Below are 27,444 nucleotides of genomic sequence, written 5' to 3' on the forward strand. Positions count from 1 at the left end.
TTTTAGCAAAGCAGAAATCCAGGGGCGCCTCGAAGGTATTTTCCTCCAGCATGCTCCAGTACGAGCTTTCCTGAGACAAGGTTCACCAGCTACAGTAGAAAAAGAGGCTTCCTTTCCTTGTTTCCTCCCCTCCCCTCTTTTTTCACTTCCCCTTGTCTACCTTCTCGCATCTCTTCTGCCCCCGAATCCCTTCTCCGGCAGCTTGCCCCTTAATTTCCCCTGTTCGTCTCACTTTTTATGCATCAGCGTCTCTCCTATTTCACTCTTTTCTCCCTCTTGTCTCTCATCTTCCTCCACCTCACTTGCCTCCCCCCCCCCCGCCCAACCTTTTCTCCATCAATCTGCCCAATCCTTGCTGCTCTCCCCACTTGCTTTCCAGCAGGCTGCTGGCCTGGGGGTGAGGGTGGCGGAAGGGGAATCACATTGCCACCATCTCCTGGGCTGCTGGGCCTTTGACTCTGGGCCCACCATGGCCCCATCAGGTAGGTGATTATTTAGGGGGGAGAATTTAAGCCCCCCCCTCATAGTTTAGTTGTTGTTGTGGTTGAAGTCAGATTTTTCTGCAAACTTGCTGTTTCCCTCCCAAGTTTGTAGAAAAAAATCCCTTTAGCCCTGTAGCCCCGATTTGCAGATCCAGCGATCTGCCGGTGGGGCTCATAGAATATAAGATAAACTGAGTTAATTATCCTTTGATTCTTAGATTTCGTGGAAGTGGTGTAATTGCATTTGTGCCCCTCTCAAATCAACACACTTAACACTGCACACTCCAGCGGAATTGACAGCACGGTCAATCTTGTTTTTAATTTCACAGAATAATAATAATAATAATTAATAATAATACGGTTATTGCAGGAGTAGCTGAAATAACATATCTTAAATATTCCAATATTTTTATCTATTAAAAAACGGCAGTTTGCTAGAGCAGATTTTGGTCCCGGAAATATCGGGCTTTTTCCAGAGAGCAAGCCAGGTGGATGGGAAGACGGCCTGGCCTTTTGGCTATACGATCTATCCATAGCCCTCAGGAGATGATGATGTTAAGGAACTCTGGAGACTTACTGCGGAGTGGAGGTTGGTGGGCACCTGAAGTCCAGGGGAGAAACAGACCACTTGCGTAGCTCACAGAATCCTAGATGTCCTGCACGATTTAGTGTTCAGTTTTTAACGTCATGGGGGATTCCAAACTGTGATGCTTGTTCTGATTTAGTCTTCTCCTGACATTGTTTTCAATGTGAGAGCACAATAAAATCAGAGGCTGGTAGCACCTTGAAGACCAACCAAGATTTATTCAAGGCTTTCAAGGGCAAGCGCTCTGCCTCTGGTTTTTATCGTGCTACTTCAGGCCAACACAGCTACCCATTTGAATCCATCCAAACGGGAGAGCAATTAGCCTCTCGAAAACCTTAAAAGATGGACCCTGCATTCGTTACTGTTGGGGATATAGCCTGAATGATCCTCTCCAGAGCTGCCAAAGGAAGGGAGAATCGAGATAGGAAACGGAAGGGGGACAGGGAGCCTGCGGGATATAGAAGAAACATTCTAGATGAGGAACATGAACGGTTCTTGGGAACTCGAGTGGGCTCTTGGAAAGCCTGTTTGTTTACTGCTTCTGATCCTTCCCCATTGGTGCGTTCAAGCTAGCGCTTATTAGGACTACACTCAATGGAGGTTGATGCCCTCCGTATTCTAGCATGTGCCTACAGATATGCTTTCTCGGGGAACTGCGTGGGTCCCGCCGGCCTCGGGTCGTCCACAGCAGGTTCTTGACCTAGGCGCCGAGAGACGGCGTTGGCCGTCTCTTCCGTTTGGAACCTAAATGGCATTCCTTTCAAGAACAAGCTTGATTATTTTGTGAAGAATTTCATGCGGAGGGGGGAGTGGACGAAAGACAACCACAAGCGCAGAGAGATCGGGCAGATCTGTTACGGCAGCCTCAGAGTAAGACCAATTCCCAATTCCCAACTCCCATCATCCACTCCCCCCCCCCCCCAGTGGCAGGCCCATGTTTGTCTCTCCCAGGGCGAGAGTCCCCAGTTTGGTGCCCTTGAGGACCAGGGCACCTGGTGCCCACTAAGGTGTTTCTAGGAAGTGGGTGGGGCGTTTGTGGAGCAAGGCTTCTAATTGGCCACTAGGGATTTGAGGGGCTGTTCGGGCTTTTAAAAACATTGCTTTGGCAGCAGCTGCCACTACGGCACACTCCGCTGTGTGGCTGAAGGGAAACAACAGGCCATGCATTGGCGACAGATTTGTGGCTGCGCCCACCACAAAGGTGCCTGCAGGCTGCCTCCCTGTGCATGGAGGAGCTAACATTTGTCAGTGGCCCGTATAAGGAGGTTGCAATCCTACTGTGTCAAGCCAGTGGCCTGGCCTGGCCCTCCCGTCTGATGCATTAGAACAAAACTCAGACTGGCAATATTCCTTCTGCTGTCTGAGCTGCAGTCGCGTTTGTCCATATTGTGGTATATTTTTTGGGGAAAACCCACCCAGATATAATTGCAGATCTGCCTACTTAGCACCACATTTTAGAATACCCAGCAGAAAGGAAACAGCTGAACGGTTGAACTCCTCATTGTGCAGAGTTTTAGGGCCGCTAAAAATCCCCACGAAGAGTGTTCCCTGCCTAACTGTTTAAATTAATTGCATTACAGGCCGGGAGGCAGTATGAAATAGTTTCGCAGTATTCCGAGTTTTCTGAAATACAGAGGGAAGGAAAAGATAAAGCTTAAAGTCTTAATTTTTAAATTCCCCCACAAGTTACAAATAGTAGAATTTTGCCCATAACTTCTGGTTTTGCAACATTCGCCAAATGTTGACGTGGGAAAACCTGTTGCGGCCACACTGTTTTTCTATCTAACTGCAGTTTCACCCGAAGGCAGCTGGTTGCCCCTGAATAAACTGACATTCTCTCGGGATACCCCTCTGCAAAATCAAGGTTGAACTTGGAAGATTGGGTTGCCGCCTCCGTCCCCATTTCCATCACCCTCCCAAACTCATTTTAGCCTTCCACGGTTTCAGTCTCCTTGTCTCGGGCTTGGAAGTCTCATCAAGGTAGTTGAGGTTCCGATATTTTTACACTGTGCATCGTTGGCGAGGGACGCTGTATCACGTCCATCTTGGCTGGGCTCGTCCCGTTAATAATGCTGTGAGCGTCTTTAACCAGAAAGGGAATCGCAGTTTCCTCTCTCTCCCCTCTTTAAATCACATGCTGCATTTGTAGAAGGCCATCCTCCGCTTGTAAATGTCTCCCTTTTCCGTGCGTGGCGGGTCTCAGCACGGCGACTCGACGTAGTCGTTCTCTAAGCCGCGCCGGAAACGAGCCGACAAGGTGCGGCTGATGACGATGACGCGGGGAGCCATGCAGTCCTCCCGGCGGTGAATGATGTTCCAGATGAGGATGGCGGCCGCCATTGTGGCCAGGAGGCACGCCCCGATGTTCAGGTAGCACGACCAGGAGAGGCTGGTGTAGGGCCCGATGCGATAGAACGTCACCATCCCGATCACCAGCACGAAACCTGATGGGAAAAGTCGGGAGAAGGGAATTCAGGGTGGGTGTTATTCCTGCAGCCCCTCAGCTCACAAAATCCCGTGGCAACCTAACCCAGAAGTGTGTGCAAGATTTGCGTCCAATGGCACCTTTAAGACCGACAAAGGTGTGAGCTTTCGTGTGCAATGTCGTGGATATGTCAGTGGCATGACGTGGTCTGTGAGGAAGCGCTTGTGCTCATGAAAGCTCAAACCTTGAATAAAACTTAGTTGGTCTTATAGGTGCCCTTGGACTCCAGATTTGTTCTGAGAGCCAGCTTGGCGTAGTGGTTAAGAGTGCGGACTTCTGATCTGGCGAGCCGGCTTTGATTCCCTGCTCCTCCCCCACATGCAACCTGCTGGGTGGCCTTGAGCTAGTCACAGCACTGAGAAAGCTGTTCTGACCGAGCAGGAATATCAGGGCTCTCTCAGCATCACCCACCTCACAGGGTGTCTGTTGTGGGGAGAGGAAAGGACTGTAAACTGCTTTGAGACTCCTTTGGATAGAGAAAAGCGGCATGTAAGAACCAGCTCTTCCTCTTCTTCAGTAATCTCAGGGCTCTTTTAGCCTCACCTCCCTCACAGGGTGTCTGTTGTGGGGAGAGGAAAGGGAAGGGGACTGTAAGCCGCTTTGAGACTCCTCTGGGCAGAGAAAAGCGGCATCTAAGAACCAACTCTTCTTCTTCTTCTGCTTCAGACCAACACGGCTCTCCGCCTGAATGTATCCCCATTTGTGTTTTTTCTTGCACAAAATGGGATGCATCCAAATCCCTAGGTACTAAAATATATAGTGAGGAGGGGAGTGCCAGGCCTTGCACTGAGTAGACCTGTATCACATCCAATTACATTTCTGCTTCAGCATTGCTGTTACCACTGGTTAATTCCCTGGGGAAGCGCAAGATAGAGTTGAATTAAAATTATCGGGGGGGGGGGGGGAAATGCGGCATGCCGTCGAACGGGGTAGAGGAGCTGTGTTGTTTCCTTTCCGAAGTTCTGTCCTGCTTACCTAGCAGCTTTCCTCGCCACGTTTATAGAAGTGAGCCAACCTGCTTTGTGGGGTCACAGGTGCTAACTGATGTGATGTACCCATAAGGGGAGAGCCAGGTGCCAGACGGGACCCGTCAAAGAAGTGGGTAGCCATGACTATAAAGACCTTGAAGGCCTGTGTTTGGCCAGCGTATATCTTAACCCTTGATGGCAGCCCTCAGACCTGGTTTATAGCCTGACCAAGGAAGATCTAGGTACCACCTATAAACCCCCCATTCCCCCTTTTTGTTCTCTGTGAGCGGGGATGGGGTGGGGTGGGGTGGAGTTTTATTCCTCCGCCAACTTCTTTCAGCTTTATTGTTGGAGGTTGTTTCTAAGGGGTTTTATTGGGGGGGTTTATCTCTTCTTCGCCGCTGCGGGCCGGTTACGGGAGCGGCGGGGTAGAAATGGAATTAGAAATCAATAGAAGTCAATAACGGTCCTGGCGAAAAATCATAAGAGTCACACCGGGACACTCCCACATCGCTTTTTTGTAGGCCTTGTGTCTGAAGAGCCTCCAGTGAGTGAAGGGTAATGAATTAGTTCATTACGGTCATAGACCAGCATAAGATGATACAGCAACATCCATTAAAACCAGGAATTAAAACATCTTAACAGATAACAATAGAAAATAGAATAAGGTAGATAAACACAGCTGTCCAGTTCACTTAAAACAGACCGTTCTAGTACAAATTTTGATCGCTGCTGTGCAGAACTTGGCAGCTCTATGAGTTGTGTTATTTTCTATCTCTGCAAGCAGCAGAGAGATGTGAAATTCTCCCGAGCGCCCTGGGAATCTGCCTAGCAGCGGAAGAATTAGACTGGAATTAGAAATCGATAGAAACAAATAATGGTCCTGGTGGAAAATCATAAGAGTCACACCGGGACACACCCGCTCATCGCTTTTTTGTAGGCCTTGTGTCTGAAGAGCCTCAGGTGCTTTTGAGGAATATCTGAGGGATGTGAGGGGGCGGGGAAGTGGCCTCCCCTCCCCTGGGAAATCTCTAGATCGAAGAATTCATCTCCCGCTGTGCAATGGCAGGAAAGCTGCTGCCATCAAAGCACAATCCTCGTTTGTATTTCTGTGGCTCGTTCTTCCCATGGTCTTGAAGGCCGCCGCAAACCCCTCGAAACCCACCGCCGCTTCCCGCCTCCTGTGTATCCTCAATATCCGGTTATTCATTTTCCTCGGATGAGGAAGCCGAGGCGAGGGGATTTGTCTAGCCATGCAGGAAATCTGTTGAAGGGTCAGAGGTAGAGCGCCCCAAGCCGACGACCCCGAACCCTCGTGAAGTTATCCTTTCCTTCAAAGCACAATGAAATCAGAGTCCAGTAGCATCTTTGAGACCAACCAAGGTTTATTCAAGGCATGAGCTTTCGAGACTCGAGTAAATCTTCGTCAGACGAAGAACTCCCTACGTGACAGTCTGGGGAAGAGTGCTTGCCCTCGAAAGCTCCCGCCTTGAATAAATAAGTCTTCAAGCAAAGGTTGGAGACACACTTTTCTTGGATGCTTTAGGATGCTCTGGGCTGATCCTGCGTTGAGCAGGGGGTTGGACTAGATGGCCTGTATGGCCCCTTCCCACTCTATGATTCTGTGATTCTATCAGCAGCGGGTTGGACTAGATGGCCTGTATGGCCCCTTCCAACTCTATGATTCTGTGATTCTATGATCCTGCGTTGAGCAGGGGGTTGGACTAGATGGCCTGTATAGCCCCTTCCAACTCTATGATTCTATGATTCTATGATCCTGCGTTGAGCAGGGGGTTGGACTAGATGGCCTGTATATGGCCCCTTCCAACTCTATGATTCTATGATCCTGCGTTGAGCAGGGGGTTGAACTAGATGGCCTGTATGGCCCCTTCCAACTCTATGATTCTGTGATTCTATGATCCTGCGTTGAGCAGGGGGTTGGACTAGATGGCCTGTATGGCCCCTTCCAACTCTATGATTCTATGATGCTATGATCCTGCGTTGAGCAGGGGGTTGGACTAGATGGCCTGTGTGGCCCCTTCCAACTCTATGATTCTATGATTCTGTGACTAGATGGCCTCTATGGCCCCTTCCAACTCTATGATTCTATGATCCTGTGTTGAGCAGGGGGTTGGACTAGATGGCCTGTATGGCCCCTTCCAACTCTATGATTCTATGATTCTATGAAATCTTGGTTGGTCTTAAAGCTGCCCCTGGACTCTGGTTTCATTGTGCTGCTTCAGACCAACACGGCTGCTCATTCGAATCTTCCCTTCAAAGCGTGCGTCTTAGTGGCCCCGTTCCTTGATAGACCCCCAGTCTGAGTGCCTCTTCCTCTCCTCCCCCGCCGTTATTAACTTTTGATGGGAGTAATTTATAGATCCAATTAGCCCGGCGAGAACAATATACCAAGAGGCCGATGCATCTGGCAGAATAGGAGGGGGGAAAAAATCGGCTTCCCCTCCTCTCGTAAACATTTCCTTCGCCACCACCACAACAGAAGGAATTCGCATAGACAAAAGCCCCCCCTCCACTTGCAGAAGGGGAGCCGAATAAACAAAGACCAGTAAATAGACATAAAGATCTGCAGATACCATTTCCGTCAGGTTCGTGGGCAAGGACAGGTCAGCTGTGAATAAGCTGGGCTCGCGGGTGTCTCTCATTGTGAGCGAATGGCTTTGCTGTAAAATTCCCCCTGATACAGATGGGCTCTCTTTTCTGATCCTAAAACACTCACCGGGCATCTTGGAGCCTGATAGCTTCTGTTGTGGGGTCAGCGCTTGGAGGGGCCAATGCAGGACCCTGGGAAATATATACACTGACCTCTATTGCTAAGCCAGAGTCAGGAAGGTTATGTGCAAGGAAAGGCAGCGGGATTCACTGGCTGGAAGGGTGGGGGAGCTGGCATTTGCCTTGTGTAGGTAACTTAAGGCCTGGCCTTAGCCCTTGGTTCCCATCCTTGTGTGACGTTAGTGGAAACAGCAACAGCCTGGGATGTCCCCCGGGTTCATTTAAATCTGGGGGAGGTTGCGGGTGTTTTTTTTTTTTGTTGGGTGTGTGAGGGTAATTATCCTTGTTTTGTGTTTTTGTTAAATGGCGCGGCGGTGTTCCCCAGGAGGCAGCAAAAGCAGGATAAAAATGCTTGAATACCATTGTGTGGGATGATATTACTGGGATATTTCCGTGGAATGTAAACTCCCGTAATCATTCGCCTACGCTGAATTGCTTCCTCTCCTTTCTTCCGATCTTTGAATTCTTTGTCCGTGCGACCGCGAGCCGCTCAGCAAGCACTGAACGAGCTCTCCTCCGGCTCGCCATCTTTTATCTAAGGGACCAATTATTCATCGAAACGAAAGGCGGAAAAAAAAAACCTTACTCGAGCTTCCTCGCCCGAAATAAAACGACTTGTGCTAGCAAGGCTGCTTCCCTTCACAGGACCTTTGCTTGAACTCTTGCTCTGACCAGCAGTGAATGGATGAAAAAAAAAAAACCCAGCCCTTTGTACATCAGGATCTCAAGTGAAGGGAGTTGGGGAGGAGGAGCTGTCAAAGTGAGATTGGTGTCATAGCAATGCTAAACTTCTCATAGAATCATAGAGTTGGAAGGGACCTCCTGGGTCATCTAGTCCAACCCCCTGCACTATGCAGGACACTCCCCACCCTCTCGCTCATCCACTGTCACCTGCCACCCCCTTGAGCTAATGTATAGCCCTCTCCCAAGGCTTTCCATAGAGTTGGCCAATATATAGCCCTCTCCCAAGTCCTTATAGCATGTTGTATCTTCTCTAAAATGGGGTTGGTAGCCATGGGGAAGGGCTGTTAGTCTGCCATGCAGGGGTTTTGTATCCTTCTGTTTTGTTTTAATGGGGCTTTATTGTTGTGGGAATTTTATGTTGTAACCCGCCACGAGCCGGCATACCGAGAGGGGCGGGTAAGAAATATAATTTAATAGTAATAATAATAGTAATGGTAGTAGTAGTAGTAGTAGTAGTAGGTATTCACACATTTCAGTGTAGTTGTTAGGAGTGCAGATTTCTAATCTGGCGAGCCAGGTTTGATTCCCCCCTTCTCCACATGCAGCCAGCTGGGTGACCTTGGGCTTGCCATGGCACAGATCAAGCTGTTCTAACTGAGCAGGAATCTCAGGGCTCTCTCAGCCTCACCCACCTCACAGGGTGTCTGTTGTGGGGAGAGGAAAGGGAAGGAGACTGTAAGCCGCTTTGAGACTCCTTTGGGTAGAGAAAAGTGGCCTATAAGAACCAACTATTCTTCAGTAATTTCAGGGCTCTCTCAGCCTCACCCACCTCACAGGGTGTCTGTTGTGGGGAGAGGAAAGGGAAGGCGACTGTAAGCCGCTTTGAGAATCCTTTGGGTAGAGAAAAGCAGCATAGAAGAACCAAGTCTTCTTCTTCCTTTAAAAGGCAGTGTAACAGTTTCTGCTCTTTCCTCCATGACTGCTAACCCACAATTTTGGAAGAGGAATGCTAAATGTCTTACATAAATGACATTTATACCTACAGTTTGTACTTTTTTTTCTGCTTAGGTACTTTTATAGGAAGAAATAAGTGTTGCAAGAATAATATTTTAGTGGACCAGAAACTCTGATTGGTATTTCTGTGTGTGTGTGTAGTCCCACGGAATCCCAATCTTCTAAAACTCCTTAGAAGGATCCCTTTTATTGAAAAGGGCAGGATTCTGTCCCCCACCAAGCTACTGTCCCTCAGTTGCCGTTTCCCAGATCCCTGGCAAAACAGGGCAGGGGTGGCGGCGGGGGGGGTTGCTTTTCCGTTGGGGAAGGAAGCAGATAATGGATTTGTTAGGAAGAATTTTGGAGGGAAAGAGTGTCAGCAGCAGGACGGGCCAAGTAGGAAAAGGGAACGTTACTCTGCGAACTTACATTCGAGATCCGAATACCGAGCTTCCTGTTTGAGCGATCCTGGCCGGCAGCCAGCTCCGTTTCATAAACCTTTTGAGCCAGACTTCTTTCTCCACCGTCTGTCGTCGGGGGAGGTCTGCAGGGCCCGCCGCTCTTTAGAACACGGCTATCGCAGCAGAACATGACCCCGGCAACGTGTCACGTTGCCGGTAGGACGGGGTGAGGGGTGGGGCACGGAGTGGCCCTGAGAAAAATGAACTTTCTGGTGCGTCCCGCTACAGAGACTGGGCTCGTTCGGCTCAGTGAAAGAACCATCGGAGAGGAAATGTCTCCCGGTGCTTCACAAGGCCGGCCAACAGAGGAGGCGACGTATTTGAACGCTGCTGGGAAAGCTTGCCGAACAAGAAGGGGTTTTGCTGGGGTGTTTGAAATGACCCAAAGCGCATTGTGCGCTTTGTCTATTGGGTGGCAGGTATCCCGCGGGGTTAGTACAAGAAGAAATTCTAGGAGTAAAAGGAGATGTGCAAAAGTAAGAGGTAGCATGGACTAAGGAGCATGGACTAAATGCTTAGTGGTATTAAAGAAGAAGAGTTGGTTCTTATATGCCCCCGTTCTCTACCCGAAGGAGTCTCAAAGCGGCTTACAGTCGCCTTCCCTTTCCTCTCCCCACAACAGACACCCTGTGAGGGAGGGGAGGCCGAGAGAGCCCTGAGATTACTGAAGAAGAAGAAGAAGAGTTGGTTCTTATATGCCGCTTTTCCCTACCCGAAGGAGGCTCAAAGCGGCTTACAGTCGCCTTCCCTTTCCTCTCCCCACAACAGACACCCTGTGAGGGAGGTGAGGCTGAGAGAGCCCTGAGATTACTGAAGAATCAATCATGGAGTCATAGAATTATAGAGTTGGGACCTCATGGGTCATCTAGTCCAACCGCCTGCACTATGCAGGACACTCACAACCCTATTGCTCATCCACTGTCACCTGCCACCCCCTTGAGCCTTCACAGAATCAGCCTCTCCATCAGATGGCTGCCCAGCCTCTGTTTAAAAATCTCCAAAGATGGAGAGCCCACCACCTCTCGAGGAAGCCTGTTCCACTGAGGAACTGCTCTGACTGTCAGGAACTTCTTCCGGATGATTTCTTTTGAATTAATTCCATCCCATTGGCTCTGGTCCGTCACTCTGAGGCAAGAGAGAACAACTCTGCTCCATCCTCTACATGGCAGCCCTTTAAATCCTTGAAGATGGAGCCATGTTGACTGTTAAATATAGACAGTGCCCAGTGAGGATTGTTCCCCGTGTGGCTTCATTAAAAAAAAAAAGGTGTGTCTTTTGAAGTAAAAGACACAAGCGTACGGCATTGTTGCTTTCGCCTGGTGATAGTGTTTGCCTGAGCAGACCGATCTTCTGGAGGAAGCTTTTTTGAGCTGCATTGCAAGCTCCCCCATGCACAGACTCCCTCTCCTTTTTCCCCACACCCCTCTCTCAAGGCAGTTCTTTCCTGTCCGCCGTACGGTGTGTGCGGTTCTGGAGCACTGCAGCTCGGGAGTGCAGCCGCCAGAGCAATTCCACTTCCTCCCCTCTTTCCTTCCTCCCTGGGGTCGTGTTTTGCGGGAGGAGCTCCTCGCGAGCGCACAGGCAGGTGGCAGGAATGAAAGCGCGGTAGGGCCGGGAGCCATCGTGGGCGGCACTGCTGCCAGATTGCGGCTTACTTGCCAAGGTCACTGCCGCGTTTGGGGTATTTGTGGTACAGTGACGGAAGGTTCTGAGCTATCTGAAAGGCGCGTTGCTTTCTCCCCTTTGGTCATGAGAAGCGCTGCGTGGTCCGTGTCCTGGGGAGCTCAGGCACCAGTCAGACATGGCCCAGGTTGTGCGTCCTTCTGTAGAGTTATTAGTCGATTCCGTAGAGACTTCTGTGGAGTTATTAAGGAGGAGTAGATACAGTCCACAAGCTGTAAAGTGTGTGGGCCTCAGAATTATTAGGACTTCTTAGCCTTTGCTACACCATGCTATTATCTTCCATCTAGAGCTATTATCCTCAACCTTCCTAATGCCACGACCCTTTAAGACAGTTCCTCTGTCTTTGCACACCTCGCATTCAGCAGCGCTCTCCTTAACCCCATTTTTCAAAGAATTCAGGGGGTTGGACTAGATGACCCAGTAGGTCCCTTCCAACTCTTGATTCTGTGATCCAAATGAGCACCCAGCAGAATGAAAAATCAAGGCCATAAAGCACGGACGACGGGGGGGGGGGGGTACGCCTGAGGAAGCTCTCCTTACTCAGTTATTGCAGTTGACCAAGTGCAAATATGGCTTCTTAGCCAGTTATCACCACCCCCCCCCCCCCGAGGTCTAGGAATTATTCCTGTGAGAATGTTAACTTCTCAGCCATGGAACCAGCAAACATTGTTCTGGAGGGAAGGGAGGCAAAACAAGAGAAAATAGCATCAGGCGCTTGAGAAACTCATTCCTTCCCCCCAGAAGTTTGCCGGATTCTCCCTCTGGGAGGATTTCAGTTCAGGTCAAGAAACCAAACCGGGCGGGCCTGGCCAAGACGAAAAATATTCCATAGTTGTTGGTTGAGTCCCATTCAGCAGAACGGTGTGCGTGTGATAGCCGACCTGGCCCTCACTGCCCACCCTCCTGCCCCACAACGCTGTACCCCCTTGCCAAAGGGAGGCCTTTGAGTCCTCCAGTAGCTTGCTCCCTTCTGGCTGAGCGAGGCCGGCTCTTGAAGTAGCCGAGCTCAAGGATCGGAATCCGTTGGTCTCACGCATCTAGCACAGCATTAATCATCCCCAGCCGGGCTTCTCTCTCTCTCGCTTCCCCCTCCCAGCGCTCAGGATTTCAAGGTTCAGCTTGCATAACAGGTAACAGCAGGCATTTCCTTCTCCTATGCCGGGATATCCTGGCGCCCTCCAGTCTCTCTCTGGCTGTGTTTAAAACGGACTCTAGCGAGGAGGGGGGGGAAAAAACCCCCTCGGTCTAAAATTAGCCGCCTCGGCAGAAGAAAGGCACACGGCCGTCCTCTGGACTGTTTGTCAATGAAACAGCACATCTAAACAGGGCCGGAATGTGTTTCCTCCCTGTGAAGCACGAGGGGAGGCGTAGCTCGAGCAGGATCGGAGCAGGCCGAGAGTGCCAGTCCCCTTCCAAAGAACGGAGAACGGGCAACTGAGCGCTTTTCCAGGCATTGCGCCCCACAGGGAATGGTTGCACGGGTGGGTCTGTGTTTAATTTGGAGGGGGTCTCCTCTGAGTGTACCCTGAGGGTAGAGTTTTGGGCATGAAGGGTTATGTGGCAGAGAGGTGCTTCCCAGATGCACGCAGGTTGCCTTATGTCCTGATACCTCCCCACCCCTTTGATTTATTCAGTATGGGCCACCATTTAATTTGGCATACAGGCAGGCTGGCTTAGGCAGTCCTAGGAAGAAGGGCCCGTGAAAATCCCCATAATCCATTTGGGGAGCATGCCTGGAGATGTGGGTCCAAGGGGCGAGAGTATAAACGGGGTGTGTGGCCTAACGGTGGCTCTCCAGATGCCCACGGACAAGCCGGGGGCCCTGTCAGAGCTCTCTGGGTCCCACAGGGCCTGCGAGATTGAGGTCTTCCGCCAGGCTTACGGTTGAACCCGGGCTGATACCTGGGCTAATAAGGACGGGTCCTTCCCCATCCTGGAAAAATGACTCCCTTTCTGAAATCTATATAAATTCTTAGGGGCATCTTTTTGCAAGCTCCTTCCACGCCCACTTGCTTGAATCACCACTTGCAACATTGTCGGACAAAACCGAATGGCCTCTGAAACGCCAGTTCAAAACAGTTTTCAAAATTGAGGCGCAGTAGTTAAGACAAGGAGACATGGCCCAACCCTTTGCAGAGCTACCCATTGGGTATCCTGAGCTCTCTTCTGCAATCAGACCCACCTCCTTCTGCAGGGCCTGACTTGTTCAGCCCATTTTCTTTCCCATCAGGGAAGCTGCTGGGAGCTTTCATTTAACATTATTATTGGGATCTCTGGAACCCAGATCTTGTGCGTCATGCCTCTTTTTGTCCCCAGTTGCCTGGGTTCAGACACGTTGCGTTTCCTCATTCTAGTCCAGTGGTTCTCCACCTTCCTAATGCCGCGACCCTTTAATACAGCTCCTCGTGTTGTGGTGACCCCCAACCATAAAATTATGCAAGGATTCTTTCACAGAAATTAAACCCAAACTGAGCAATGGCGTGAAGAACCATTGTTCATGATTGTATATAAATTGGGTTTTTCCCCCGGGGTTTCTCAGTTCAGTCCTGCCTCTTGTCCCACCGTGCCGATCTCGCTCTTTTCCGCTGCTCCAGACAGACAAACACTCTATCTCAATCTACCCTGCAAGGTTGTTGTGCAGACGGCAGCACTGCCGCGGCCCTGTGTAAGGGTCATTCGACCCCCAGGTTGAGAACCGAGGACCCTTTCCCCGACTTAGCAGAAGCATTACTCACTGGCCAGCTGGAACACGGCAGCGATGGCTTCTTCCCACCACTGGGTGTCCTGGGTGATGACGGGCAGTTCCACCAGGCCCAGCAGGAAGAGGAGCTGGCCGACCGTCAGCGCGACCGTGGCGATCATGTTACAGGCCCGCATCATGTCAAACTGTACTGCAAGGGGGCAAAAAGCAAAAGGGGCGTCAGCCTAGCACAAAGGCAGAGGAGCAGAGAAGAAAAATCCTGCGAAGTTGATGTTTCTATATATATAAACATAAATTGGGTGTAGCCATGAAAACGTGGCCTTGGCCTTTGACCCCATGAGCGGCCCTCCTCTCCGCCATCTTTGAAGATTCTCGCCCTGCCTTGTCTAATAAGCTCCTTGTCCAAAGCCGGTTATGATGGCGAATTAGCATGGCCGGGAAAAAGCCCTTACTACATTTCAGCAAAACAGCCAGCCAGCTCAGCGATGGTAAAGTCACCGCCAAGGCTCAGGTCTGCCTCATTGGCCAAGGTCAGACTTGAGCGTTACAGAGGTGCGAAGTAGCTTGAAGATCTGAGCCGGGCAAGAGAAAACGATGCCATCGAGGGCTCTCTAGGTCCACAAAAGGACTCTGTGGGATGCTACATCCATTTGGCACTCTGGGCTTTCACCAGTCTATTACATATTATCCGGCTCCCTCATGCACAGTGGAGCGGAGTTCCTGCAAGAGAGGGGGGAGGGACATGATGCTGAAGAGTTGGTTCTTCTATGCTGCTTTTCTCTACCCGAAGGAGTCTCAAAGCGGCTTACAGTCGCCTTCCCTTTCCTCTCCCCACAACAGACACCCTGTGAGGGAGGTGAGGCTGAGAGAGCCCTGAGATTACTGAAGAAAAAGAGTTGGTTCTTATATGCTGCTTTTCTATACCCGAAGGAGTCTCAAAGCGGCTTCCAATCGCCTTCCCTTTCCTCTCCCCACAACAGACACCCTGTGAAGGAGGTGAGGCTGAGAGAGTCCTGATATTCCTGCTCGGTCAGAACAGCTTTCTCAGTGCTGTGACTAGCCCAAGGTCACCCAGCTGGCTGCATGTGGGGGAGCAGGGAATCAAACCTAGCTTCCCAGATTAGAAGCCACTGCTCTTAGCCACTGCACCAAGCTGGGTCTCTACACCAAGACAGGCGATGCATCCCCCAGCTCTTGACAGAGACCAACTAAGGTGCCTTCTGTCATAACCAGCATAAGAAATTGAGGCTCAGGACCACCTTTCCCCTTATGCCCCCCAAAGATCATCAGAACAAAATTTGCTCCGACCAAGCCTGGTGGAATGTTCTGCCTGTAGAGATCGGGGCCCTGTGAGACCTTAACCAGTTCCACAGGACCTGCAAAAGAGAGGTGTTCCTCCAGGCTATGGTTAGGGCATTCATTCATTCATTCATTCTTTTTATATACCGCCCCTTACTGTGACAACTTGGGGCAGTGTACCCAGAACCAACGGGGAACGGAAAGGTTCCCTGTATGATTTGGAATGCTGAACGGCATAATAGTTATACTGGTAGCAACGCTGGGTAGGTACGACAGTTAGGGAACAAATCATTTCTGTTGGGGATATTATTGGATGTCAGGACTTGCTTGGTCAGGGACCTGGTTGCAGGCAGGTCCTCCTTGCCGGCCTCCCCCTGAAAGCCCAGCGGAAGAGCTCTGCTTTTGCAGGCCCTACGGAACCCTTAGAGAGAGAGCTACTCCAAGAACTTCACATATCCCTGAGATGACAAATGTTTTTATGATTTTATTCTTGGACGTGATGGTTTACCACCTTAAGGTGTACACCAGGGGTAGTCAACCTGTGGTCCTCCAGATGTCCATGGACTACAATTCCCAGGAGCCCCTGCCAGCAAATGCTGGCAGGGGCTCCTGGGAATTGTAGTCCATGGACATCTGGAGGACCACAGGTTTGACTACCCCTGGTGTACACGATAGGCAGGTTATACAAATGAAGACTGATTGATTTTATGGTCCCTCCAAAAGGAGTGAACAAGCGGTTTTAGGCTTGCCACCTAGTGTGAAAAGTATTGCGCCAGTGCTCTTAAATAGAAGCTAATGCTCCCTTAATATTTGAGGGGCATGTTCTTCAGTTGCCGCCTGACCAGCGCTGCCCCTTCCCTCCTCCTGTCTCCAACTCCAAGCTCTCCAGAAGCACGCGAGTCTGTTTCCGATACCTCCACTCGTCCTACCCCGTCGCTTCCAATCGTCCACGGCTGGTAGCCCACTTTGCGTGAGCATCTCCTCCGTTTGGAAGCTACCGTGAGCCGTTGAGGGATCCTTTCCCCTCCCTCCTTTTATCAAAGGCCCAGCTGTGCTTTTGGGAGAGACGCCCATTCCTTCAGAAGCATGAGAACTCAGCGGCAGGCATATGTTTGTTTTGGAACGGAGACAGGCCCAAGGAAAGCTTCCAGACATACTTCCAGAATGTGCACATCTCTTCTCTGAAACCAACACGTGGGGATTTTCCCCCCCGTTTCAGAGGCTCCGATGCTTCTCAAGCCTCTTAAGACCTCCCAAGGGTTTTATAAACACAACCTCTAGGTGGGGGGAAGCTTTAAAATCTGCGTCCTGGAGGGGAGCGTCGTTTTAACACTGCGATTTGCGTTTCCGGCAAGGCCAAGCATCTGGTTTTGGCCCTGCATCTCTCTGGGTCACGAGGTCCCTGTGTGAAGGACACGCACCTGTTCATCTCCATCGGAATCGAATTATTGCTCCCCCAACCCAGGTAACTGCTTGGCCTTCCTTGCCTGACGAAGGACGAGGTGGAGATCCGCCTCTGTTTGGGAATTTGTGTGCCAGCCCGACCAAACTGGTCCCACTTGGTTACCGTAAACGAGCTTTGGGCCGCAGAGAGGGTGGTGGCAGCATCTGTACATGCCAAGGCATGGCTTCTTCTGGTTCAGAGGCCTGTGTAATGCAGTGAGTTGTTGCTCTCCTCTAACGTTCCTTGTGCATTTAGTGTCCCAACAAGGATTCCAGCCTCTTTCTTTTACAGACAAAGCGGGACCAGCTAGGAGGGGTCGGCACACCAATTCCCAAAGCGACTCGGATTCCCCATTTCCTCCTTCGTTATGCACAGCCCACCGAGCAGTTACCTGGCTTATGGAATCAATAATTTGATTCTGACACCGGCTTTATTTAATCCCGTTCAGTAACATCCCCCGGGGAGAATTGGGCTGTGCCAGCGTAAGAGGGTTCCGCTCAGACGAATGTTATGTTGTTCCTGGGGGGGAATCAAATTAAAATGATCTCATTTAGATATCGAACAATGCTGATCTTCTTCCACGTACGACTGTGCTGCATACCCACTAAAGCATGGCATGGCCGCCAGCCCCTGGTCCTCTCCCAGGCCTGCCTCGTGTTAGGGAACTTTGGCGCAGATAATTTCCACCTTCCCTTTTTCGCTATGGGCACCATCAGTGGCCAGGCGGGGCCCAGCCCATGCACACAGAGAAGGGTCCAGCCTTCCGGGCCTGGCTCCTCGCCCACCGCCAGGGTCCCAGCAAGAGCTGAACAAGGTGTTTTTGTCTGCAGAGCTGAACAAGGTGTTTTTGTCACTTCCACGAAGGTGGGATTGCGTTGTGGCACAGTCCCACCTTTATGAAAGGTGTGATTTCTTTTCTCTGCTGCTGCCAAAACAAAGAGGAGTAGAACCATTCCGCCCGGGCTGCGTGTGCCCACACAGAAGTCTGGGGCGGATCATGTCCAGTGGGGGAGATGCTGCCCGGCTCCAAGAAACCTTTGGCCGCCTGGCACAGCCGCTGCTGCGCGTAATAGGTCACATGGGCACAAATTCAGATATCGCCATTGGACTGGTCACTGGGAAGCCCGGGTTCGAATTCCCACTTGTGTTAACGGAAGGTCATTGGGTGACCTTGGGCCAGTCACTTGCACTCTGCCTAATCTATCTTGTAGGGTTATTGTGAGGATGAAATGGAGGAGAGGGAAGGGAACCACTCAACCCCTAGCCAGAAGAAAATGTATTTTTTTGGGGGGGGGGGGAGGATGACTACAATGGCGGTCAGCGTGTCTGTCTATCTCTCATTTATCTCTCCTGTTTTTCTGTCTTTTATCTCTCATCTATCTTCTGTCTTCTATCATCTGTCTTCTATCTGTCTTCTGTCTAACTTAATTATGTACCAATTTTCTGCTTGAGCTTCAAGTTGGATTATATCATAATCAAACGGCGTGAGAGTTCTAACGAGCAATAGGACCAGAATCGCAAACTCGATAAAAGTGCCCTTTTTTGCAATGCAAAAAAAAAAAGGAATCCCCCCCCCCCAAAAAATGAAAACTATCTTGTAGGAGCATGATAGAACATGTAACACATCAGTAATATATTGCGTGACCAAAGTGGGGGAGCCTTTTTTCCGGTTGGGTTTTTATCCTGGAGAAAAGGAGGTTGAGAGGGGACATGATAGCCCTCTTTAAGTATTTGAAAGTTTGTCACGTGGAGGAGGGCAGGAGGCTGTTTCTGTTGGCTGCAGAGGAGAGAACGCGCAGTAATGGGTTTAAACTTCAAGTACAACGATATAGGCTAGATATCAGGAAAAAATTTCACAGTCAGAGTAGTTCAGCCGTGGAATAGGCTGCCTAAGGAGGTGGGGAGCTCCCCCTCACTGGCAGTCTTCAAGCAAAGGTTGGATGCACACTTTTCTTGGACGCTTTAGGATGCTTTGGGCTGGTCCTGCGTTGAGCACTAGATGGCCTGTATGGCCCCTTCCAACTCTATGATTCTATCCCTTCAATTCCTTAATTTCTCTCTCTCTTTCTCTCTCCCCCCCTTTACTCCAGCAAGATGTTACTCTCCAGCCTTCCCCCCCCCCCATTTTAAATTAGGAATGTTCAGCTCAGCGGACGGCAATTGTGAAAGTAGGGGCGGCCACACTGTGGGTCTCCAGGTGTCCATGGACTTCAACGACCATGAGCCCCTGCCAGCACGCTGGCAGGGGCTCATGGTCATTGTAGTCCATGGACACCTGGAGACCCACAGTGTGACAACCCCAAAATAGACTTATTTATGACCGGTTTGGAAATTTGCTCTGGGCTCAGCGAAGGCTACGGTGCCCTGGAGAGCCGGGCCAGTCGTATCTGACCCCTATTTTGAGCCTCTGCTGGGTTTTGCCTGGCGGCTTTCCAAAGAGAGAGATCAGGGAGCTGGCGAAGGAGCCCTGGGATTGTCTGAGCGGCCGCCTCTGTAAACAGTTCCCAGTCTCCCGTTCCCACCCGGGGCTCTGCCTCTGGCCTCGCCCGTCCGTATTTCAAACCGAAAATGCCCTTCTGTAAATCATGCAGGGAAGACAGGCAGGAGTTTATATTTAGCGCTCCTGAGAGTCACGTACCCGGCATCTCCCTCTCGAAGCACGCTTGACCCCAAGAGTTCCGACGAGGGAACACCACCCAGGCTCCATGCCTCGTTCGCTGGGAAAGGCTGGCCCACATGGCTCACATGGCTTTGCTCCGTCCCGGGTCTTCAAAATCCCTGAGAATCTTCGGAGGCCTCTGTTCTTGTAAAAAGGTAAAGGTATCCCCTGTGCAAGCACCGGGTCATGTCTGACCCTCGGGGTCACGCCCTCTAGCGTTTTCATGGCAGACTCAATACGGGGTGGTTTGCCAGTGCCTTCCCCAGTCATTACCGTTTTCCCCCCAGCAAGCTGGGTCCTCATTTTACTGACTTCGGAAGGATGGAAGGCTGAGTCAACCTTGAGCCGGCTGCTGGGATCGAACTCCCAGCCTCATGGGCAGAGCTTTCAGACTGCATATCTGCTGCCTTACCACTCTGCACCACAAGAGTCTCTTTCTGTTCTTGTACCCCTTCTCTTATCCCCCTTCTGCCCCTTCGGGAGAAGAAGTAGTCTTAGACAGCCTTATGGCTGAATGGGATTCCTTTGCAAGCGAGTCTGGGCGGCCTTTCTGTGCACAGCACTCCTCACGATAGCCTCTAAGTGACCCCGCTATCGGCTTCTCATTATGAGCCACCGAACAAAGGAGCCCTTGTCCCATTCAGCGTCTCCAGTGATGAGCACTTCCTTACAAGAAGTGGGATGCATTTGCCAGCTTGCTACGTGCAGCTAAAAGGATCGTCAAGCAGGCTGCAGCCAGAGGTTTGGGTCAATCCTTAGCAGAATAAAAAGTGGCCTCTGGTCAGGAGAGCTTGCAGGTAGCTTGGAGGTGGCTGTGATTTTATGTTGCCAGATGCAAAAGGGACAGAGAGAACAGAAGGAGAAGGAGAAGAAGAAAAGAAGAATTGTTTTTTATGCCCCACAAGGAGTCATCCAAATGACTTCCAATTGCCTTTTCTTCCTCTCCCCACAACAGGCACTCTGTGAGGTAGGGGGGGCTGAGAGAGCTGTGACAGAACTGCTCTGGGAGGGCAGCTCTAGCAGGACTGTGACTAGCCCAAGGTCACCTAGGTGGCGGCGTGGGGGAGAAGCTGGGAATGAAATCTGCTCTTGATCACTCCACCATGCAGGCGAAAGGATTGTCAAGCAAATAGCAGGTATGGCCCTTAGCCAAGGGCGACAGGACGGATTCATCCGTTAGCATCTGCCGAAATAATTGTTTGAGCTTACTAAAAGGGGAGTGGCCGAATCACGAGGCAAGGCAGCAAAAAGGTGCGTTGAGAAAGTGCCTGCGTAAATGTAACGCACCCTGCTTTATCCTGCAAATCTCTGTTTTATTTTGCAAGAAAGAAATTAACTAGGGACACGTGCCCAGTTAAGTGATACAGCCGGATTATATTACAGACGATTATAATATGAAATAATCCTTGGAAAATCAATAAATAAAGCAGTCCTTAGTGAGAACTGATGCAAAGAGCCTCTAATACACTGGAGGAGCAAAAGAACCGGGGCTGGTCCCTTCAGCTGGGAGTCCAGTTAGTGGGTCAGAGGGAAGTCTATGGCTGGGAACAGCTGTGGCAAGATCCTGCCCCAAGACCCACCCACCTTTCTGCTGCTGCTCTGTGCGCGTCTCAGTGGAGGCCCGCCCCAAAGAGATCCGTACGGAGCAGTCAGAGGTGCCGTTCTCTTAAGAAGAAGAAGAAGAAGAGTTTGTTCTTATATGCCGCTTTTCCCTACCCGAAGGAGTCTCAAAGCGGCTTACAGTCGCCTTCCCTTTCCTCTCCCCACAACAGACACCCTGTGGGGTGGGTGAGGCTGAGAGAGCCCTGATATCACTGCCCAGTCAGAATAGCTTTATCAGTGCCATGGCAAGCCCAAGGTCACCCAGCTGGCTGCATGTGGGGGAGCGCAGAATTGATCCCGGCATGCCAGATTAGAAGTCCGCACTCCTAACCACGACACCAAACTGGCTCTTGAGTGTTTGTACTACTGCCGAGCGATACAGAACTTGTAGTTGTGAGTTCCCTATGTTCTGTCAGGGGTTGGACTAGATGACCTTGGATACCCAATGGTTCTATGATTCATTCCTTCCGGTGGTGCTGTCTGGATTGGGACAGGCAAACCCTAGCTGACTTGACCTGACAGGTGCATTGCCAGGCAGGGACCAGGGAGGCTGCACAGAGCCCAGAAATTGGAGGACTGACCAGCCGCACGTACGGTCCACGTGCCGGAGGGCCTAGACTCAGTGCGCTAGAGATGGAAGCGTCTTCAGAAAGTCACGTGTGGAGGCTGTTGTGACTGAAGGAATGAGGAGAAGAGTTCTTGGCCTGGAGACAGCAAAGCGACAGCAGAACTGCGCCCTGCTGTGCTGGCTCGCCATGCAGTGGCCCCTGGCTGTCCTGGGAGCTGGTGAAGCAATCGCAGCAGCCAACAGAATGAACAGGGTGCAAGGCTCTCGTTTGCCTTCAAGGCCGGGGGCAAGCTTCGCTCTCCCTCTTGGTCATGGCATTGTGAAGACACAGCAAGGCCTGTATTGACTCTAGAGGCAGGTGTCGTATTTATTGCGCGAGACGCATCCTAGAGACACAGATTTGCCATCTCAATCCTTATTTCATACCTCACTTTTCTCCCCAACAAGGAGTGAGAGCGCCATTCTTCCTTTTCCATTTGATCCATCCCTTTACCTCAAGGGCTAAGTAGCCCCTCTGGCATTTTTTAGGATGGGACTTACAATCACCTTCCCTTTCCTCTCCCCACAACAGACACCCTGTGAGGGAGGTGAGGCTGAGAGAGCCCTGATTTCACTGAAGAAGAAGAGTTGGTTCTTATAGGCCGCTTTTCTCTACCCGAAGGAGTCTCAAAGCTGTTTACAGTCGCCTTCCCATTCCTCTCCCCACAACAGACACCCTGTGGGGTGGGTGAGGCTGAGAGAGCCCTGATATCACTGCGCGGTCAGAACAGCTTTATCAGTGCTGTGACTAGCTCAAGGTCACTCAGTTGGTTGCATGTGGGGGAGCGGGGAATCAAACCCGGCTCGCCAGATTACTCCTGTACTCCTAACCACTACACCAAGCTGGCGAAATGGCAAAACTTTGCAGATCCCAGTTTGCATTTCTCCTTCTGCCACGTGATTCTTGTCCCCCTCTTCTCCCAGAGCCGTGCCAAGACCGAAACAGGATTCCTTTGCTCCCCCACCATCAGTGCTTGATTTCCGTAACATTTAAGCCCTTGTGAAGTCCTCTCCCTTTTCAGTGTTCCTGAGCCACAAGTTTTCGATAAAAACACAGAGCTGGAAGGCTTCTCAAAGGTCATCTAGTCCAACCCCTTACTCAGGGCAAGAGACTCATAACTTTCCTTTCCTGCCCACTCCTCGAGTGACCCCTGCTGTGTGCCCAAAGGAAGGCAAAAAACCCCTCCAGGACCCCTGGGGGCAATCTGGCCTGGAGGAAAATCCTTCTCGCCCCCTAAGTGGCAACCAGCATTACCCTAGGGCGCAGTGGCCCTTTAATACAGTTCCTCATGATGTGGTGCCATAAAATTAGGCAAGGGTTCTATCACAGAAATTAAACCAAAACTGAGCAATGGCGTGAAGATCCCTTGTTCATGATTGTATATAAATTCGTTTTTTTTCCCCGGGGTTTCTCAGTTCTGTTCTGCCTTTTGTCTCTTGTCCCACCATGCCGATCTCGCTCTTTTCCGCTGCTCCAAGCAGACGAACGCTCTGTCTCGATCTACCCTGCAAGGTTGTTGTGTGAATGGCACCCCCCCCCTCCGGCCAAGCTGCTTGCCCTGCCATGATCACTGCAAAAGGGTCGTTCGACCCCCAGGTTGAGAACCACTGCCCTGGGGGCTATGCTTATAAGAAACTGCCAAATTAGCCAAGCATTGGTTTATCCCTTCTTGCCCTCCCTCTCTCAGTCTGCCTAAATTCACAGAACCCCCACTGCTGTCAAGTGGCAACCAGGCCTCTGCTTAATAACCTCCAAGGGAGGAGAGCCATCTCCCACGGAAGCTTGTTCCAGCGAAGAACTGCTCTGTCGGGAAGTTCTTACTAATGCTAGCCAGTCCAACCTTCCGGAGCGACAGAAAGCAACCTTGCTCCATTCTCTCTGCGACAGCTCTTCAGCTCCTTGAAGATGGCTCTCATGCCCAGCTCCTTCAGCCTGGTCTCCGGACCCCTCGCCATCTTGAATTCTCTCCTCTGGGCGCACGGAGGACGCAAAGCTCTGCACTTTCAAAAAATCCCAGCCTGTATTTTATTTTAAAAGAAGCAGGTTTTGGGTTCTCATGAGCGTCCAGCCTCATTTGGAGAGGTCTCGCCAACTCTCAAACTCCAGAGGAGGAGAACCTCTCTTGCATGCTATATAGCAGGTATCTATCCCATTCGTTGTATGGGTGTCATCAATCGCATCATGTGATTTCTTAGCACAGTATTTAAGGTGACTTAGTTATATAAAGGTCTAGTTTCAGGGGTGGTCAAACAGTGGCTCTCCAGATGCCCATGGACTACAATCCCCATGAGCCCTTGCAGCAGGCAAAAACCATGCCGCCTGGTGAGCTAAAAACAGCTTCGTCTCTGGATTGTGATGCAGAATCGCACGTAGTCAATTTTCATTATCACTTTTAAAAAATTAAAAATACAGCTGTAAGGGATGCCGTCTGCAGTGGAAGTTTTGTACGAGGGGGGGGGAGAAGGACCTCCTTTGGGTCAATTGCATTAATTCGCCCTTTTCTTTCTTCATTTCACCCTTTGCTCCTCTGGCAGCCCCTTCCCCGTTGCTTTCCCCCCCTCCCATACAAAAGACTGAAGAGATTTTGGGGGGCAGAGAAAATAGCAAGGGGGGGGAGGTTTGAGAACCCTGCATCGCTTTGCAGCCCCCCCCAAATCAGGGACCTGGGATGCCATATGGTTTGGCCCTTGCCCCTCCCCTCAAGGTTTCGCGGTGGGGGCTGCCAGCCTGAGAGCTTCTCTTGCCTAAACGCACTTCCACCACTTTCTTGGTTATAAATCAGTGTGCCAGATAGAAGGAGCTAGCAAGGAAGGCCTGGGCTTATTCAATGGGCAGATTCCCGGTGCTGGGTTCAGGGGCTGCTCAAGCGGCTCTTCCCTCCAAGAGGATTGTCTCGCGGTGACCAGTTTGTCCCTCTCCCACCACTGCTCAGGAGTGGCATCCCCCCCCCCCTCTCAATCATGTTTTCTGTTCTGTGTCTATCAACTCTTTCCTTGCTTTCTGGGCTTCTGGAGCTGGGAAACCACATGTGAACCTTTGGCACTTTTCAAGCCGAGCAGAGAGACAGGAAGGTGCTTTGGAGCTGGGTTTCTGCCCTCGGGGGCAGAAGGATACCATCCGAGGCCCATCCTCTGAGGCTCTCTAACGCAGGGGTAGTCAAACTGCGGCCCTCCAGATGTCCATGGACTACAATTCCCAGGAGCCCCTGCCAGCGAATGCTGGCAGGGGGCTCCTGGGAATTGTAGTCCATGGACACCTGGAGGGCCGCAGTTTGACTACCCCTGCTCTAACGCATAACACGCAAGAAGGGCGAAAAGGCAGACTTACGTTTGACAGTGCTACGAGATTCCTGGAAGCCAGCGGGCTCCGAACCCCAGCCCAAGGCTTCGCACTCGCGCTCCTCCCCTTGCCCGTGCCGGGCACCCGTACCCGCACCTCCTCTCCCCTTCTCGGCCAGCCAGCACATCTTCCACAGCCCCACGCTGCGCTTGCGCCCGTCCTCCAAGGTCTGGTACACCCAGTTGGGGGTGAAGGCGGCGGCGTTGTTGAGAATCAGAGAGACCAGAGCCACCAAGACTGCTGTAGCGACCAGTTTCTGGACAGTCATAGCTGACTGTCATGGGCCTCCGGCGAGCCTCTCTTTGCAGGAGATCCGAGGCGCCTCGTCAGCAGTGGCGCATCAGCTTGGGACGACCGGCAAGAAGGTGGGCCCCGGGCAACGTTATGAATGGCTAGAGAACATCACCGTTCATTCTCAAAGTCAACTCCTAGCTAGTTTCCAACCGCACGGAGGCGAACGCTTTAACCAGACAGGAGAAATCCATATAAAAAAAGGCAGGAGCGGAGCTTCCAGGACGCCGTCCGGCGCTTTATCCCCCTTCCTGCACTTTGAGCAGAGCCAGCCCGGCGAAGGACAGGGAGGCAAGGAGGCGCATTCTTTCCGGGGCGAATTTTGGAAGCAGGCGTCGCAGCGTTCGCGAAACCATCCAGCGGAAAACGGAGCCACCTGCGGATTCACTGGTCCTCGGCAGCGCAGACGGGAGGTCGGGAGCGAAATTTGCGTTGTCGAGCGGCGGCTGCGGAACGGTTCGCCGCTGGAGGCTTCGGAACGTTTTCCCCCAAGTGCAGCTAAATTTCTTCCTTAAAGCCAAGGCAGATTCCGAGCGAAAAGCGCATACCCCCCCCAAAGGAGCCCAGGGCAGCCTATGTACTCTGCCGACGAATCCGCTCCGCTCTGGCTCCCCTCCGAATGGCCGAGCGGCAGAAGCAGGAAAGCCGAACCTCTGCTGCAAGGAAGTTTCTTTTCCTCTCCTATCTCTCACCGGAGAGGAAACGGTTGTTTTTTTCTCTCTCTCTCTCTCTCTCTCTCTCTCTTTTTGTGGCTGTTTTTAGTGAGCCTCAGGGCGTAGCCCTCGACAGCAACAAACAGAGCCGCTGCCACGGCAGTCAGATGGGAACAGGATGTGTTTCCTGAAAGGAAAAGCCTAGGAAGACTTCCAAAGCCCAGTCTCTCTCCCTCCCTCCCTCCCACCTCCCAGCCCCCCCACCTCATTCCAGTATGCTCTTTCTTCCCCCTTCCTCTCCTGCGTCTCCAGAGTTCAGTGAAATTGTGCGAGCAGGATTAGTTCTACAGGTGTTGCACAAAAGGGCCCTTTGGGTATCGTGGCCGAGGGCAGGTGTGGTGGCTGCGCCCGAGCCCCCATGGCGGGTCAGCATTGACAGCTTGGGGTTCAGCCGGCCTTCGTGTCCAATGAAACCGGAGATATGGGATCCTTTCTCAAGCCAGTCTCCAACCTCCGCAGAAGAGTTGGTTTAAGAATCACGTGAAGAAAACAGGACATTTCAAGCCACTGCTTTGGACTTATATTTATTTAGATTTAGATTTATTTAGATTTAGATTTATTTAGATTTAGATTTCAATTTATATACCGCTGTTCCCTGGTGGGCTCACAGCGGTTTATAGAATCATAGAATCATAGAGTTGGAAGGGGCCATACAGGCCATCTAGTCCAACCCCCTGCTCAACACAGGATTAGCCCTAAGGTTTACAATAATAAAAGAATAAAATACAATAAAACCCCCATAAAACTCCCCTTATTGCAACCAGCAACTAAGGCGGCCGGCGATGAATAAATCGTCTGGTTATCCCCCCCTCCTCATCCAGCCAGAGAACTTCTAGAAGGTCTGTGGCTTTTCGCTGCCCCTTTCAATTTCTCAAATCCACCTCTGTTGCGTCACGCCCCCCAAAAGTACGCCCAGTGAGGATCTGAACTGGATACACGGAATACATCGAGAAGAGGAATTGCCTAGCAGCCCGGGGCCCTCCGAATCAAACTGGCCCGAACCGCCATTGATGTCGTCCTCGCCATGCACCAAGTCTTTGGCAGCATTTCGCTTTTCGTTCGTCTCCCCGACAGCTCTGCGAACCTGGCAAATGTCAGTCCCGTTCTGCAAACGGAGATCGCGTGGGAAGCTCCGGTGTTCTGTGGATGGCCGCAGGGCATGTGCTCCAAGACGGGGAAGGGTGGGAGAGAACTTGCCACGATCCATCACATCTGGCCTGCGTTAGGACTTCTCACTTTAGCTGATGCAGTGCAGATGCGAGGAGGTAGCGTTCCAAAAGTGAACTCGGGGAATTCTCGGAGTTCGGGTGGAGGTTCGGGGGATTGAGCTTTAATAGACAACAGGCAGGACGTCAGTCTTTGGTTGTAGACCATAATGGGGAAGGTGGCAACCCTCAAGGCTTCACAGAAGACCCAAATGGTCTTGGCAGTTCTGTGACTCCAATCCGATGCATTTCCCTGTATTCATTCCGGCCTTTCTGCTGATTTTAGGCTTTATTATGTCTCTTGGCTGCGGCAGCATATGCCAATGCAGTGGGAATTCAGCACCTGGTGGGATGCTAAGGCCATTCTGACTGATTTTCAAACCGGTCCTGGCACCTTTCGAAAACCGTATTCGTCGCCCGATTGATTTCCAGCCTGGAGAGGAGGCGACTG

The 27,444-nt window shown here is 51.3% G+C and overlaps 2 protein-coding genes across 3 annotated transcripts in view; one reads left to right on the forward strand and one right to left on the reverse strand.

The window, feature by feature from the left end:
• IFT140 (intraflagellar transport 140) overlaps window positions 1–27,444 on the forward strand; it is a 61,767-nt gene that overhangs the window by 22,230 nt on the left and 12,093 nt on the right. The gene's annotated exons all lie outside the window — the stretch shown is intronic.
• On the reverse strand, window positions 750–25,897 carry TMEM204 (transmembrane protein 204). The gene is made up of 3 exons (XM_077316570.1): window positions 24,773–25,897; window positions 13,868–14,023; window positions 750–3,512 (listed from the first exon to the last, which is right to left on the reverse strand). The coding sequence occupies exons 1-3, from the start codon at window positions 25,050–25,052 to the stop codon at window positions 3,268–3,270; spliced, it is 681 nt and encodes a 226-aa protein (XP_077172685.1). The 5' UTR covers window positions 25,053–25,897; the 3' UTR covers window positions 750–3,267.

The sequence above is a fragment of the Paroedura picta genome, chromosome 17, assembly GCF_049243985.1.
Source record: "Paroedura picta isolate Pp20150507F chromosome 17, Ppicta_v3.0, whole genome shotgun sequence".
In the NCBI taxonomy this organism is placed as follows: Eukaryota; Metazoa; Chordata; class Lepidosauria; order Squamata; family Gekkonidae; genus Paroedura; species Paroedura picta.